The 17,491-nt window shown below is 35.4% G+C and overlaps 1 protein-coding gene across 3 annotated transcripts in view; it reads left to right on the top strand.

The window, feature by feature from the left end:
• DIAPH2 (diaphanous related formin 2) overlaps nucleotides 1-17,491 on the top strand; it is a 230,455-nt gene that overhangs the window by 85,021 nt on the left and 127,943 nt on the right. For all 3 annotated transcript variants that reach the window (XM_063345690.1, XM_063345689.1, XM_063345688.1), the window contains 2 exons: nucleotides 1,801-2,040; nucleotides 10,302-10,431. In XM_063345690.1, coding sequence (XP_063201760.1) covers nucleotides 1,801-2,040; nucleotides 10,302-10,431 — 370 coding nt within the window. The remainder of the gene's footprint in view (nucleotides 1-1,800; nucleotides 2,041-10,301; nucleotides 10,432-17,491) is intronic.

Raw genomic sequence — 17,491 nt, 5'->3', positions numbered from 1 at the left:
AGACATGAACACATGAAAATCTTTCTGCTTTGATAGCCAAGATCTGTGATTTGTCACATAACAAAGCTTTTCTTTCAGGGGGACAAAGTGCTTCAGGAACACCACTGATAGTGAATACATTGGGGGAGAAATCTTTCTGTATTCTGCTAATTAAAATTAGGAGTTAGATTTGGAAGGTAATCATTCCCGCATTTAAATGAAAATTTTTAAGTGGATTAAAAATTTTCAGTACATATTATTCTCTTAAATTTAAATATATCATGTGAATATCTCTGCTGCTAAGTAGAAGGCAATATTGCTGATCACTTGTGCAAAATATTTTGGTAGCTACTCTAATGAAATTGGTCTTGGGCATTTAAACTAACGAATCACTTCTGTAGATACATTTCAGTATCTGTCATTTACCGTGTTACAATGCTGTGATTTGTAACCTCCCATCTTTTTATCAGCTCAAGGAAAAAATTAGTCATATACTACCTTTTGCAAAGTATATGATAGTATCTTGGGTAGTAGTCTTACAAAAGTTGTTTAGAAGGACAAAAAGACAAGGAGTTGAAAAGCAGGCAGTATATTGCCTACAAAAACATGCCATGGAACTAGAAATTAAAGAGTATACCAGAAATAAATACCTACTTTAGTATCTCTGGGTATATTGCTTTTTTATGTAGAACTTAGTCTAATGAATTTCAGCCAAAACCTCTTTATGCACCTCCTGAATCTGGTTATTCTTTGGGATACATAGATTGGGGCTTTTTGATGGTTTGAACTTGAAAAGTCTTAGGATCAAATATATATCATAGTGTACCTTTAAAATACTTTTGAGCTTGTTTGGTAGTTATCAATACCAGTAGGATTCATATTATTTGTTTTATAACTTGCTATAAGTGTAGATAATAATGGCACAAAAGTTTGGGTTTCATGTTAATTAAAAACTGAAAAAATAACCACCTTGTTAGATGTAGCACTGATGTGATTTGTAAATATCACAATTAACAGCTCATATCAGTTCAATGGCAGGAAATATTTCATGAACAATAGTACTAATATGACCTGGCTTGATATGAATATCTGCCTAGTGAGGCTTGACCTCCTGTGTCTCAAAGTCGCTCAGGTATTCCAGTGTCCTTCCACAAGGGTCCCGAAGAATTCATTGTCTCTCCCCGCTGTTACTCTCCCAGGGACCAAGAGCAAGTTGAGACCTTTGGGTGAGAGAGTCTAAAACTGGAAAGTAAAATTCTTTACCTTAATCCATCTGAAGTGTAGTGATTTGTGTCTATGCTGGTATCAGCACGCACATTTGAGACACTGTTGTGCCACTTCTGAAGGGAGAAAAACTGAGAAGCTTAGTTTTAGAAAATTGGTAAATATCAGTTCAAGGGTAACTTCACTGGAGATATGACAAAATGTTTGCAATGGGTACTTTCAGGCTGGTCGTCGGTTCTTGTGAACTGGTGGAACTGGCTCACGTTTCCTTTGCTGGGAGGAAGGGCTTTGGCAGTGTGCATTTGTTACCCGTGAGTTTGGAATTCACAAGTTAAATGGTTTGGTAACACAAAGCACTCTCTTATTTTCAAAACGTTGCTTCGCTGATTTTTTTCAGGCAAAGAGTATGGTTTGGAGAAGAATACCCATGGGCAGGTACAGATTCCTGGAAGTACAAGATAGTCAGTGAAAACATATAGAAACTAGAGTCTTGCTGGTTGCACAATACTTTTTTTTTTTTTTTTTTTAGTATAAGCATTTTGCTTAAATAAGCTTTTGGTTTTTTTATGTTCTGATTTAATGTCTGTTATTTTGTAGATGAGTTCAGTGAAAATGTTGCGGTCACGTCTCAATGGGATCCTTTTCAAGCTTATGTTTGAAGAGCACGTAAACAATATCAAACCTGACATTATGGCGGTTACACTGGCTTGCGAAGAGATGAAGAAGAGTGAAAGCTTTAGTAAGCTTTTAGAGTTAGTGCTGTTCCTTGGAAACTACATGAACTCTGGCTCCAGAAACGCACAGTCTCTTGGTTTTAACATCAGTTTTCTTTGCAAGGTAAGATAAAGCTATAGAACTTGTATGTGCAGATTCATGAAACTCACGACACATGAGGAAGTACCCTAAATAGGGAAAAACAGCAGCATAATTTACTGACTGCACCTCTGTTATTAAAAATGGATAGACAAAATAGAGAGTAAAGATTACTAGGATGGTCCCCTGCTGTAGTTGTCTTTTTCCGTGCAATGGCGATTTAAGGCAGTTAATTGTAAGTCGGTTCTGAGTCTTTCTAAAGTATACAAGTAGAACAGCTTTTTTTGATTGGAATTTGTTCAACTATCATCTTTTCAATAGAATATACACAGAGCTCAGAATTTGTTAAATAGCTCTAGCTACTAGTCTGTCTTTCCATCTTCTACCCAGCTGTCCCTCAGGCAGCGTCACCGAAGTAAGTATTTGGGATTAAAGATGGACATTGTTATCCTGGGTTTAACTTTAATTGTGGTGGCAAAATACAGGATGCAAGGAGAACTCCAGAATCTATAGTGGTTAGAATTTAATGGGCAGTGCTTGTTTGTTTATATGGTAAAACGTGTGTAAGGCATTGATCTGAACTTGACTGTCTCAGTTTGCAAAGTACCTTTGAAAGGATCTTTAAAATAAAGGCTTGCAACATTTGTAAACAGATTTAAATAAAAAGACAAGTTAGCGTAAACCTTGCAGAGGAATTTTTCAGTTATTTTCTGTTTGGTCTAATCAGAGGGTCCAGGTTTCAAGACCTTTTTTTGGGTGCCGTGGGAAGACATGACGTGTACCTCAAGGAGATTTAACCTTGGGGGGAAAATAATATTCCAAATGCACAGCAAGTCTGATCTGACATATTTCAGTAGAGAAAGACTCTGCTTGCTATAGTTTAATACAAAGATGTTGCTAACTTTTTTGGTAAAATAAAAACCATCACCTGAGAAATACTTTAATTCTTTAATAGCTTTTTTTAAAGAGAGGCCAATTTGAAGGATATTTTTTTTTTTTAATAAATCTAGTGCTGCATTTTCTTTTCAGTAGTAGTGGAATCTAAAGGGAATTTAATGTTTTAAGCAGTAAACTTCTTGTTAATGGTGGGGAGGGGAAATGACGAGTTCATGAATGGTACTCTAGCACAGCGTAGATTTGAGAAGGTATTCTTGCACTCCAGGTGATAGATTTATGAATTGGTGTCAATGCACATCCCACAGATGTTGACACAGCTAATGCAGACTGACTAATCCTGCAAATTGTTCTCCACCGAACTGAATAATTGCTGAAGCATAGCTATCTGTGCTTACAGCTAAATTCCATTTAAAATAGCTGAGACAAAAATCTATGACTGTTTAATTCAGCCTTGCCCTCAGAAACAAAATCTGTGTGTGAACTTTTTTGTTTTCAAGAGAGATATTTCTGAGGGAAGTGTTCTTCTCCCCCTGCCCTCCCCACCGGGCCGAGACATTAGAGAAAATACTTAAAGATTATCCCAAATAAAATGTTGACTGTACTCTTGCGTTTAGGTACTAGGTATATTTTGTTATAAGATGATGTCAAAAAATAAAATAATCACAAAGTCAGTGATCGTTGTTAGAGCTAAAACAGAGGTCTTGCCAAAATCTGGACATGAAATTGTATCATTAACACCTCCGCATATTGATTAAACCTTGTGAATTATCACTCGTAGGTTCCAAACTCATAACAAGTCACTTAAATTAATGGAAATGTAAATAAGTTTCTCCAGACAGAGTGACATGTGCATTGTCTGCTATTTAAATTTATCCTTTATTAGGCAAGTTAAAAGATATTTTTTGCTATTTAAAAGCTCTGGTTTTCATTGCTTTACGTATTTGCCATTCTAATTTGAATTAGATTAGTATAATAATGTGCTTTTGCAAGAGGTATTTTTTCAAATGGTTTTGTACCTTTACTTATGCTTTAGTATCGTATTTGCAGAACTAACCTTTTACTGCATCGATATTTAATTTCATGAATAAGAGTTGCTTACACAGTTAGTATTCACAATGGATTTTTTTTTTTAATTACTGTTAAAACCCCAAATTTATATTTGGGTAATGACTCTATTATTTTCAACTGGTAATTGCATTTGGTTTATTTGTTTAATATCTTTCAAATTCTGCCCTCCCATTTTCCACCCAAAATACTAAGATAGCTTTATTGGCCTTGTGTTATTAACTAAGAGCACAGTCTGACGAGCCTTTATTAACTGGTGTGAATAGTACAAAATACTAAATCGTATCAGGTGACAATATCTTTTATAAGCGCTAGGTTTAATATCTGTCTACAACCACCTCTCAGCTTTAATCCTTTATTATTAAAACAGCCTCAAAATTTAGTATTATTGGTCAATAATGGGCCTTCACTGTGAAAATGAAAACTTCTGTAGGTGTAAGCATGGTAGGGTGGGTATATTGTCTTGTTTACCGAAATCTTGCTGGGAATTAAAATTTCTGATTTGTATGTCTTGGCTGAAGAAGGCAGTAAAAGAAATGAGTGACATGGAACAGCAAGAACAAGGTAGCAGTTTGTTTGCCAGTGTCATGTAGGTTACATGTTTTTGCTCTGTGGGGCATCTGGACGCTTCTAAATTTTGAAAGCTGTGTGAACGTGGAAAGATGTTATTTTAATTTATTTTGTGTGGTGGTAATTTGAGAAGGCACTTTTGCCATATGAAAGCTCTTCCTTGAATAATTTTCAGGTGTCTTTATTTCTTCTCCCAGGGAAGGTATTTCAGTCTTCAAGCTTTTCAAGAGTAATTTGGGAGCCTTTTATTTTGCATTTTGATAGCATACCCGTAAAGCATAAAACTTACTAACTTACTTTAATATTTTGTGAAATACTTTGCGCACTGTTCGCTTTTATGTATGGAACCATGATAAGCAATAGGATGTTACACTTTAGAAGTTACGCTGTCAGATATAAGGTGGCAAAGAAACTTTGTCCTAATTTTTTTTGTTTGCCGTAAAACCTGCAACTTTTTTTTAAGCAACTTTAGAATGGGGAAAAGAATTTCTTACCAAATCTAAACATTATTTGCTTAAAGTAAGAACTGCTTCAGTAAGAGTTTTAAAGTCAAACAAGGCCACCTGGCTTAATGTTTCAAAATGTTGGTCATTGCTCTGTCTCATTTTTTGGTCTTTTTTTTGGTGGCTCTCACTGTAAGATACTTGATGGGTCAAATTTATAAGTTAAACCATAGTAGTGTCTTCTGAGTATCGCTGTTCTGGACGGACCTTATCTGGTATGTGAGTAGAATTTATCATAAATCTAGCTGACTTGAGTCATATGGTAGTTTTTAAGCTGTTCTTTACTGTATGTTGATGTTTTGCCCAAAGACAAGGATTTAAGTCTCAGAAAAAATAACCAGGAAACACATTAGGAAAAGGGGAATCAAACCAATGGTTATTTGGTCAATGATTTTTAAAGGCTTGATGTTTGCAGGTTTTTAGTTTGTAGGTTTTTTTTCTTTTTTAGACCAGTGACTGAAACAAAGATAGTTTGGACCATTGGACTTTCTGCTCATGACGCTGTTAATTTCTTTTTTTTGAGCCAGCTGTCAGCATAGTAGTACACATGGGTCCGTGCACATGTTTCCGTGGGCGGAATACACATAAAAAGCAGAGTTGTTTTAATGATGAGGTATCCTACTGTTGGTGAATTCACTTTTCAATAAAACCTGTGTTTTGCATTGATTTTTTTTTTTTTTTGGTCATCTTTGAACAGTCTGAAAATTAATTGTCTGTTTAGTAAATGTAGTACTTACGTTATATGATTTGAAAAAAGAAAAGAAAAAAGGCAAGTATTGATCTGGGATAAGTGTTTGTTTCTGTGAAATAAATATTCTTACAACAGAGCTGGTCATTTTGTACACAGTAATCTGTTACCGTGTAACAACTTTTATTAAAACATTATAAAGAAAAGAAAGCGTGAATTCAGACCTGTCTGGACATAGCTAAAAAGCTAATGCCTGTGTAGTAACTGCAAATCCTTAAAAACAGATTATCTTTCTGGATGTTATATTGCGGTATATGACATTCGTGAAGAAAGAAATGATTTGTAAACAACCTTTGGCAGAAGCCAGAGAACTTAATTTTGTTCAAATAAGAGAGATCGCCATTAGAATTCCTGCGCCGTGTGAAGACTGGCAAGCAGTAACAGCTGCTTTGTATGCACCAGGGCGTTCATGATTGCCTAAGTGCTCCGTGAAAATATAAGTATAGTAGAAAAATAGTAAAGTTCAGAGAGGCTGCTGTAGTAATTCGCTAAAGGTAAATCTTTTTACCAGTTGTTGCATTCAATTAATGTGTACGAATGATCCGACTGCTATTGTGGACCCTATTGCACCAGTTTCTAGCTCTTACCAAGGACAAGAGAACCCTCATAGCTGTATAAAGGTATGCTAGGCAGAAATTTAATTGAAAGAAAAGAGGTTTGCTTCAGGCATGCGTAGGGTACAGCTTCGCTTCTTTTTGTGGTGAATTCATGTCAAGACTAATAGCAAGCATCCTTCTGTTTTAATAAAGCTTTTGTGGTATTCTAGCTGGATCAGTGTGTATTTTATGTAATAAGGAATATCATGTTACTTGTTCATGGTGCAAATAGTACAAGACAAGCTCTTTATCTAGTTTGACTGTTATTTACCTAGTGTACATTTATTAATGATCTACCAGCCCCTTTTCTGTTAACGTGGGAAAGATTTCTAGGATATGAAAAGTTATATAATCTCATAAAAATAAATAGAAAGCTTTTTTTTTAAGCTATAATAATAATAATCAAATGTCAATCTAGTGAGAGTTAAAACATACTTATTTTTTTCCTTATGTTCGCTGTCACTTTTAACTCTCACACCTGCCAATTTAATCTAAAAGTACATGTTAAAAAAAAAAAAGAAGAAAAATTCTGGAAGTGGGTTATGGTATGATTTGCATGTTTTAAATGTTTTTACCAAGATACTACATGTAAAGGAGAATTTTGTGTTATTGATGTTATTTCTGAGCTACAGACCTAAACATCTTACTCTGTATATTACTTGATTTGAATGGGTGTACTTGCGAGTATTGTGGTCTGTGTATTATTAATCTTTAATCCTTTCCCAAGCAATGAATCTGATAGTATTGACCATTTAAATTGATGCTTCAACGTTCAGCGGGAAGCTGCTTTCTGAATCCTGCACTGATCTACTGATTTTTTAAGTGTGTTATTCCCAAATTCTGTCTCTCAGATAAAGAAAAGCCATAGAATCAAAACCTATGTTTGAAAATTTTAACACTATAGTGTCAATGTCATCTTTAAAAATAAATACATTTGGAAAACGTTAGGTCAGTGACATGCATTCTTAATGCTTTGCAAATGCCATATATACAGACACTGTTCTGCAAAAGCTTTTATACTCCTGTGTGTTAACACTGCCAGAGATGTAGAAATGAAGCAATTATTTGTATTCCAAATGGTGAATTCCATTACTGTTGGTGAGTTTTGTTGGTTTACCAAGTCTCAGGGAACTATTTGGAGTTCTCTAATATGGTAATGCTTTGAGAATTAAAAGGATCAAAATACAGAGGTCATAATGCAAAAACATTTGAAAGGTGGCGATTTTTAGGATTCACATACTTGTGTTCCAGTACACATCAGATCAGATGGGAAGAAAAAATCCTTTTTTTTTTTTAATACCCATTTTATTTAGTTTTGTGTTTTGTTTAACGTACATAGGTGACTGGCAAGGGAGGAGGAGAGGCTGATGGAACTGGGCTTGTCCAGTCTGGAGAAATGAGGGTTTGGGGGGGACCCGTAGCAACCTTCCAACACCCTATGAGTTCCTGGGAAGGTGGGGCCAGGCTTTTTAGCAAAGTGTACAGTAAAAGAGTGAGACAGGGGTTATAAATTGAAACAAGGGACACTTAAACTGGATATAAGAAAAACAAACTTCACTTTCTTAAAATATGACTTTTTAATTCAAAATGCACATAATTGTCTTTTCCATAAAGTCAAAAATGTTAAAGAAGAATAAAAAAAGAGAGCAGACAAACAATTTAACCTGAATACAAGTACGCTCTGTGAATACAGAGGATGTAAAGACACAGCCCTGTTGATAACATTCCAGTTCCTATCACTCATTTCTATTTTTATATTTAAATAATATCTGCTAAACTACACTCAAGAAACACCTATCTTCCTTATCTTCTCATTATATCAGTAGGCCCGGAACTTGATTTTTAAAGTATATATATTGATTCTAAAGATCAAACAGAGCTCAGGGTTGCCCGCTGTGTGTCTGAGCTATTTGAAAGTCAAATATGGTTGAACGCAGCTGAGGCGCGGTTCTTGACTGGGCCGAAGAAGAGCATTTGGCAGAGTTGGGTCAGATCCGAATGACTGTTTGTTACAGGTTTTAAACAACACAGCAGGTGCTAATATTAACCCTTGTTAATATGATGTTACTGGTGGTGACGAAACATGTTTCTGTTGTAATCTGAAGGCAAAATAATTTTGTCCATTTAGGGGAAAAAAAAAAAGCTTTATCTATTTGCTGATGTCAGAGAGATCAAAGACTGCAAATCCCACAGTTCTTGTTCACAGACAAATTGAAATGCAATTTCTTTTTACTGTGCAGATGTTTAGCCACTAAATCTACTATGTTTTTTCAAGTTGGAAAAACTTCTATGCATGCAACACATTAGAACCTTTTAACTGCGTACCATTACTGAGCATTGTTTAGTCTTTAATCACCGAATCGGTATGAATTAAATTGCATTCTTAATTGCCTAAATACCTTATATTTTTAAAAGCCTGTTTTTCAACTGCACTCATTTATTCTTAACAGGGTAATCCTTAAAGCTGAAAGGCCTGTATTAAATTGAACATCGATGGCAAGCCTGTCATGAGGATTATAGAATTAGAACTTCTAGTGATTTAGAGAATGAGAAAACAAATAGGAGATTTTACACACACATTTATGTATTCTTCTTAAACAAATCCTTGATTTCATTTGTTGTGTATGTTGTAGCTTACTTCTGTGTAAGAACGGTACTAGATGAGTTAGTAAAAGGCGGTTAAAAAAAAAATCTTTACAGATATACTTGTAATACTAATTCTGTGTAAAAAGTGAAGTATGCTTATCTTGAACTTCTGCATACACCTACTCTCTGTCTTGCCCTTGTAAAGAAGGGGTAATCTCCACTTCCACTAAATCTTCAGTCAGCTCATGCATTCTCTCTTTATAGCTGCATGAAAATGGAGAAACTAAATTTGGACTTAAATTCATTTTCTCATTCTTTTAAGTTCATGATATTCCTTTGCGTATACACGGGGTTTAGCCACAAGTATCTGTTTATTTGGAAATTTCCCGCTAGCCCTTTTTTCTAACATTTATTTCAGTGCGTTTTGTGTGGTTTTTTTGTTGGTTTTTTTTTTTTTTTTTTTTTTTTAAATAATAAACAGATTCTAGCAGTTAATGCGGCTAGGTTAATGGAGAAGAGAGTGTCTTATCGTTTTCAAGAAGACTAGTTTATTTCAGACCACTAAAAATTGCCTCTGCAGCTGAGAGGATAGTGAAAATACGCAATTACCTATTTCTTCACACTGTGCACAACTTTCATGCGGTTTTTCATAAATAAAACTGGACGTATTAAATTTTCTTTACTGGCAGTTAGGATTACCTTTGCTTTTCTATTGTCGTTTTGTATTCCAGTACGTCGGGGTGCATTTATTTCATGTGTCTGTGTAGAATTTGTCTGAAAGTCTTTAGGATAAAGTAGCACGGTGTAGATGTTGCTTGGATAAAAAACTGGATTTACGACAAGGAGTTTCTTTAACTTGACTGGTAAAAGAACAAATTTTGACTTTTAGCAGGCTGTCCAGTTCTGCGGTGTTTCAGAGCAACTCCTTTAGAAATCTGGCAGTGGGGGGCATTGAAGGAGTGAACTGAATTCTGTTCTGTTTAATCTCTCTTCACAGCTATTGTTTTTTCTTGTTATCACAGCGAACATTCTGAACTCATGTTGTTAAAATCTGAGAACTTTATGGACTGTCTTCAGGGTTTTTTTTCTCAGCATAATTAATTATTCTTTTTTAAAAAAATACAGCATAGGGATAGATTCCCTTTGTAGTCCTAAATTATAAAGAATGGGAGAAATTTTTTAAATAATTTGTTTCATTTGTAGGTAACTTTTTGCTAATGAGTTTACATCTTCAATATTCACTTTATTGAAAAATTTTTACTAAAAAAAAAAGTGATTTTTTTTTTTCCATCTTTGTTTTCTCCTGTGTTCACTTTTTAGATTCGAGATACTAAATCATCAGATCAGAAAACAACCTTATTGCATTTTCTGGCAGAAATCTGTGAGGAGAATTACCGGGACATCTTAAAATTTCCAGATGAATTGCAGCATGTTGAGAGTGCAAGTAAAGGTAAGCAAATAGATGAAACACCTCAAGGTAATAGCTGTTTGCTTTGACATTAAGTACTTCCAACATTTCATTTTAGATTGTAGGATTACGTAACCTGTAAGCATTGATAATCCACCTGGATTTTGCTTTTCTGGTATTTATTGACCTGAGGAGGAGTGAGGAGGAGAAAAACAGTAATAAACTTCTCTTCTCAAGTAGGTTGTGGAAATAATACAGCATATTTCGGTGAAGTACTTACAAAATCACAGATCGTCAGTTGTGTAGTTTACCATTAAGCTTTTGAGGTCTTGTTGCTTGAGAGTGAACACCCAGGTGTGCGCATGTGTACACACACAGTATGTTCCTCCTCCTAACGTGTGATTGAACATCTGAATATAGAATAACAAATACGCTTTTTAAAGATCCCAGACTGTATATGAAATGTATAGTTTAATTATAGTGTACGGTCAAATGTTTAATACTGATTTTATTTTTGGTCAGTCAGTAATATAGCCCAGTGAATGTGATAAAAAAACTTAATTCATTTGTTGGGTAACTTTTTGTGTGAAATATGTTGTGCAGCTTGGCGCACTTGTTGCTTAGCTGTCGAAAGCGGAGGCTATGTGATAGCGGTTGATGGAAATAACACAAACTGGTTTTTTGACTGGGCATTACTGATGCATCAGAGGACAAATACTTGGGGGGAGCACAAGAATATGAAGGGAAGGAGAAGGGAAGAGAAGTTTTATACACGTTTCTGCTAGCTCTATCCAGATTTTCTCTTGCAAATTTTTGTCTCTTTTTTTTTTCAGTGTTATCAGTCAGTGTCTCTTCAGTACAGTGGTTAGCTGTTAGATACTTTTTCTTAATTAGACTATCATTTTCTTTCACTTTGTCGTCTTCTATCTTAAACTTCAGTCTAGTGAGAGCTGGACTCTTTTTTCCCAGAGGACTTAAGGAATAGGTCATCAATCAACCTAACTTTGGTATTGTTTCATCTCCAACTTATTCACAGATTTATGACATTGTCTTTGTCATACCATTTTTGTGCTGCTTCTCAGACTTTGCAAGTACCTTTCCATGGGGTTTTTCTGCATAGCAACTAAATTTTATTTATATTGAATAAATGTCTCCATGCATCATTTGCCTCTTCACTGATGAATGCTTCATTGGCATCAACACCTATTGACAAAAGGGAGCTGATTTGTCTCTGCAGGGTTGGGGATGGTATTGTGTTTTAAGGTAGTACAGAGACTGAGGAGATAACTTGTACATTACCATCTTGAATGTGCCATATATACACACACACATATATAAATAAAGGTACATGCTTAAACAGCGTACAACCGGCTGCTTATATCTGAGCACTACTATGGATCTTTCACAAAGAATTTTTACAATTGCTATTAATTTTGCTGTTGGCTGTCAATGTGATTGTTCCCGACCTCTCGTACAGAGTCAGATAACTCCCTCAAACTGATTTTTTTTCTTTAATTTTTTTTTTTTTTTAACCCAATAAGTGTCACTGGTCTGGCCAGAGTGTTCGCAAGGACCTATGATCGAGTAACGTAGTGATTAATTTTATTAATGCAAATGGCAGTTTGACATCTTATCTAAATTCCGTAAATGTTTTCTACCACTTGGTAATTCTTTTCCGGCGGTGGTTTTTTTAAAGTTTAATCTTTTTATTCTTGTATCTATCGTTAAATTCTTTACAAAGCCTTATTGTTTACCAGGCACATGTTATTATCTTTTATTAATTTTCTCCTGTGGCTAATGCTTTACCTTGCAGCTTTGAGATTTTTATAGTGATTTTTTTTTTGAGATTTTTTTATAGGGGTTTTTATAGCCTCTGATGTTCTGTAAGTTGACTTGAGGAATTAAACCAAAAGAGTTAGTAAAGTTTAGTTAAGCTATAGCATCTAAAAGAGAGAAAGCATATTAATAGGAGTAAAGTCACTAATAATCCTGATGCTTAGAATATGTATGAAAGAGGTTTTATTGCAGTTAAATTTGTTTCATTCTCTGAGATAAAAGCTCATTACGATTCCTATAAATAGTGGTGACTTCTTATCAGAAGCATAAATTACCATTCATTTTTAATGACCAAGACTTCCCTTTCAGCCCTTCTTTGCTTTCTGTAACAAAGCGCATTTTTGGCAGAAAAAACGTGATTTGTGCAACTTGCTTCAACTGTTACCCATGGTACTTTTTGGGTTTTGTTTAATTGTAAAGTTCATCTCTGCTGTCAGTTGTGGTCGTTTTTTCTGTGTAGGAAGTTAATGTGCTTTGTGTGGAAGAGAAGATTTTTCACTTCCTATTTATTGTTTGGTGTTTTATAAACCAGTGGTTTTAGGGGCGGACAGTTAGGTTTATTTTTCCTGTAGGAGGCTTCTTTTGGAATAAATTGGCTACAGATATGAGGACATTGGCATCAGTTAGTTACGCATAAAATAGAAGGAAATCTACCAGTAAATATTATCTTTGTGTGAATTTTAAGTAAGGAAATATGAGCTAAACAGGTGACAGTCTGATTACTTGAGATGTATGCTGCTTACTTTTTAGGCAGAAGGCAGCCTCATAGTTTGAACCGTACATAAAATTCCAAATGCAAGACTTAGCATATTCAACTCCGTTTAAATCTTGGATGCATTTTCTCAATTTCTCGTAAACAGAAATAAAGTCCTGTTTTGCTTTAATTTTCCCATAGGAATAAAGAACCAGCATCTGAATAATGGATGGTGTTGTCTTTTTTTAACAAATAGTAGATAAAGCATAAAACTGGATTTTAATATGAAAAGGTCAATGGGATTAGATGAACTGCCCGTGCATGTACTAAAATCTTCAATAATCTGTTACTAGGTATAATAAAATATTTGATCTTTTTAAAGATGGAAGATCAACCTAGAGGTTTATGAAAAGGAAAAATAAATTAGGAAACAGTTTTATTCTGGAAAGTATAAGCAAAGGTCAAACTGATTAACTATCAAGAGATTATTGGAAAAGCATTCCTTCTTGCTTGAAGCAGACTGTATGAAAGGAAAACCAATAAAAAAATCACAAGATTGTGACAAACTGGATTTTTTGATCGAAGTAATATTCACTTACCTTCCCCAGTCTGCAGTGTTTTCCTCTTGTTCCCCTGTTGTTGAAACTATGCAAAGCCTTTTTTCGTATTTCTACCTTTACTTGTTACTCCTGTTGCTGCTTTTCATGGTTTTTGGTCTCACCATTTTATAATCCGCGATTTTACTAAACACCTTACAAATTTCAGTCCCTTTCTTGGGGTTCAGTCAAACAAAACTTCAAAACAAAAACAGGAGGTACCTTCCTAAACTCAGGTAACAAGTTTGGGATTCCTGGACAAAGTCGTGTTGTAAAAAGTAGAATTTGGAATTCCTTAGAATCGATAGTTGTTTTTTTTTTTTTAATTTGAAACTCCTCTGAGTGTCAAGCCTGCCAGAAATCATAAAAAAGAAACATGTAACACATGAAATTAAGAGGAGGAACATTAGCCATGTGTTTTATAACAACAACTTGATTTCAGATTTTAAAAGGGCAACAGTTATAAATCCGCAGCTCATGGTTTTAAACATTGTGGCTGTATTTAAAATAAAGCATAACCGTATCAGTTGAACATTGTGTCCAGCTCCTCCGACGGTTAACAGTTCTTGACATGTTGTGTTACCTGCTTGCTTTGTCTGCCAAGAGTGGGACTTACCGGGCTGCGTGGAGTCGTATGAAGGTTTGTGAGCTTGTGTTGTCCCGCTGGTGTTTTCTTTAGCAACAGCTGGGTATGGAATGCTGTTATCTGTAGTTGGCCATTCTTCATGTTCTCCTGACACGTTGTAGGAGTTAGTGACACCTCGTGTGTATAGATGGATTTTGGGGTGAGCTGAGCAGTTTAATAGGACTCCCAAGAACAGCTAAACTCCAAGCGAAGGGCTGAGCTTAACTGTGAACGCAATATAGATAATATAGCCTCTTTCAGAGATAATGAGGGGTTTTTCCAGTTTTTAAGATACAGAATTCTGTGCCTGATATATACCACCTAATAATTCTTTTAAAGTATTGTTAAAAGAAACATGGAGCATTCTGAGTAAAACGAAGTGAAAGACGCCTTGGGGAAGGTGAATTATGTCTGTGTAGTAGACTAAAAAGCAGTAGTAACAGGAGCACAGATTTCTCACTCATGTTGAGACAAAAAATTTATTGCTTTAATTTGCAAGCATATGGTTTTGGCAGTTAAGGCATCTCTCTAGAAAGGACGTTAGCAATCAGAAGCACTGTGGAATGCAAATATGTATATACTTAATATATTATTACAAATACTGTAAGAAAATATTAATTTCTAAATTCTGTACAAGTGCTTTACTTCACTGTGATTTAATGCCATAATTTTAGAGTGGGGAAAACAGTTTAAAACATTCTGTGCCATTGTTGCTTTAAGGTATAGCAATTTAAAACATACTCATAAGTAGTAGTCATTTTTCTGTCAAACAAAGTTTTATAGTTCATTGCAATAGAAGAAACTGTTTTTACAAAGCGATCTGCAGTATTTTCCACCTTGCGCAGTTTAAATTGCTGAAACAGATTTTGCCCAATCTGGCACATTAGTGCATATAAAATAGACAATGCCTTCTGGCGTGAGAAGTTTAATGCCTGCATCTGTGACTTTTCTCTCCATAATAGAATGCGAAGTTGGCGTTTTGCATCATAATCAAAAGTCAATCTTGCACTGCGTAGTGACTTCTATCATTCTCTTCATTCACATAAATCGCAATATTGGAATGTCTCGATGTGTTTTTCTGTATGTAGTAACTACGTAGTTTGGTACCTCAAATACAAGACGACTTTTTTTCTCTAGTAGCTCTCCTGTATTTGCATATAGCAACACCACATTGATGGTAGCTTATGCGTCATCTCGTTAAAAGTTTTTTGACAGACATGTTCTCCTTCATTGACAGTGTCGGCAAGGAAGACAGGGAAGCAGAAACTTCACAGATAGTTTGGATGCTGTAGTTACAAGGTGCAATTTCTGAAAGAGATCCTGCTGGAGACTCAGTAGGATTCTGGATTGGCTTACACTCTGCAAAACTGCTTTCTAAATTTTCCCAGTCTGTGAAGATTTTGAGGATTTATTTAGTTGCTATCTTCTAATGTGTAATAAATGGTCTGCAAAATCGTGGTAGTTCTGAATTCTGAAGCTGCAATTTGGATTCTATAATAAACAAAGTTATGTTGTAGAGCATGCATTTTAAGGATCCCCTTCTCTCCCCGAAGCCTAAATATCAAGGGCAAAATTAAAGAATAGTCCAAGTGACTCTTGTGGGCTGTTTCTTATTATAGAAATTAAACCATTTAAGAATTTCTGGCTGTAGTTAAACCATTTGAGATTTGAAGACTGCTTTAAATGACTTCTCAAATTGTGTAATCCATTTAGAATTCCTTAATACAAGCCGCTAGGGAGAGGTGAAAGCTGAAAACCAGCACTTCCTCCTTATGCGTTCTTGAATTTGTACTTTGATGCAAGAAAGGTTGTTACACCTCTGGAAGCACGGCTTGAGCTTCAGGTAATGGGAAAGCCCAAACTCCTGTTGGAAGTTGAGATCCTGAAGGGAGGTCTGTTGGGTGAAGTTGTTCAACACCTTCTCTGGTGAGTGTTCAGTAACAACAGACAGGTTGTATTACAAAAGCTTTGCTCTTTCTTTTTATTCCTTTCTGCCGGTTTTTGCACACTCGCACTGCTGAATAGTGTGCCAGAGCTGCTTCACAGTGAGTTACAGCAGGTACACATCAGTTCCGTACACAAACCAAGCAAAGTTGGACTATGGAGAAAGAGTGACAGTGCAAAATATGGGCTTTTGAAATGAACACAGCAGAATTGAGCGCGTTCAGTTGATGCTTCCAAATCTTGATGCTATGAATAGAACAAAAAAGTCCAGTAGCTTCTTTCCCTTGCCTCACTTGAAATTTGCCTTATACCTCGGAGTATATATATATATACTCTCTATATATACCATATATATACACACAAGGTGTGTATATATATGTTTATGTATGTATATACAAGGTGTGTGTATATGTATATATATACACACCATATATATATACACACACCCCTTATATATATATATACACACACACCTTATACCAGGGAGTTTCGCTTCAGTATTCTTATTTAATAGGTACCGATTTTGTGATTATAAGCTCTGTTTTCAAAATTAACTCAACTTTTAACATCTTGAAAGACACTTGTAATTAAATTAACATCAAAGTCAAGTGAGTTTCTGGAGTGCTCTGGAGGAGATATCCGTATGGCCAGGGGAATGCTACTGAACACAACGTTCTCCTCACTGATCACCTCTAATACTTCTGGTTACCTTTCTGAAATAGGGGCATCTGTTTTCTCAAAGGTTTGTATTTGTAATATGAAAAGTCAGTTCATATTCAGCTGATAAAGGTTATATTCTGCAGCGACTATTGTTTACAGTTTACTCATAGTGAGGTAGACCCAAAAAGTTGGGTGAAAAGGCTGGTGTTGACAAGGGAGTTCAGGGAAAGGAGGGAGTTAGCGCACACAGAATTTATGCAGGTCACAAAAATAAGCATAACTCTTGTCAGGATTCAAGCAGAGGGACTCTTAGGGGCTCAGGGCTTTTTCTTTTTCAGAAGACCAGTCTTTTGCTGCCAATTATTTTGACCTTAAGAAGTAAACAATTTTGAGTCAGTAATGAGTTGCTAATATGACCTGTCCAAAGAAAGGAAGAGATTTCATGTTCCAATATATCACTTCAGGAGATCAATGACTTTGTGCTGTGGGAAGGAGTTTTACTGGCTTATGTTGATACTGATAGTGGTAATGCATTTTGGGCTCCTAATGCACTGTTTGTCCATTTATAATTGATTCTTAATGTCTTAATAAGTTGCGTTATGTGCATCAGAGTTACTCTTTTACTCTTAAAACATGTACGATGGCACATAATTGCTGGAACTGAGACAAGCAGATTCATTCCCTAAACCAGAGTACAGTTCTGGACATATGTTGATATTAAATATAAGCTGCCCACAGGAATTTTTT

This window comes from Chroicocephalus ridibundus, chromosome 9, assembly GCF_963924245.1.
Source record: "Chroicocephalus ridibundus chromosome 9, bChrRid1.1, whole genome shotgun sequence".
Classification (NCBI taxonomy): Eukaryota; Metazoa; Chordata; class Aves; order Charadriiformes; family Laridae; genus Chroicocephalus; species Chroicocephalus ridibundus.
This window is presented reverse-complemented; position numbering and strand designations above follow the sequence as displayed.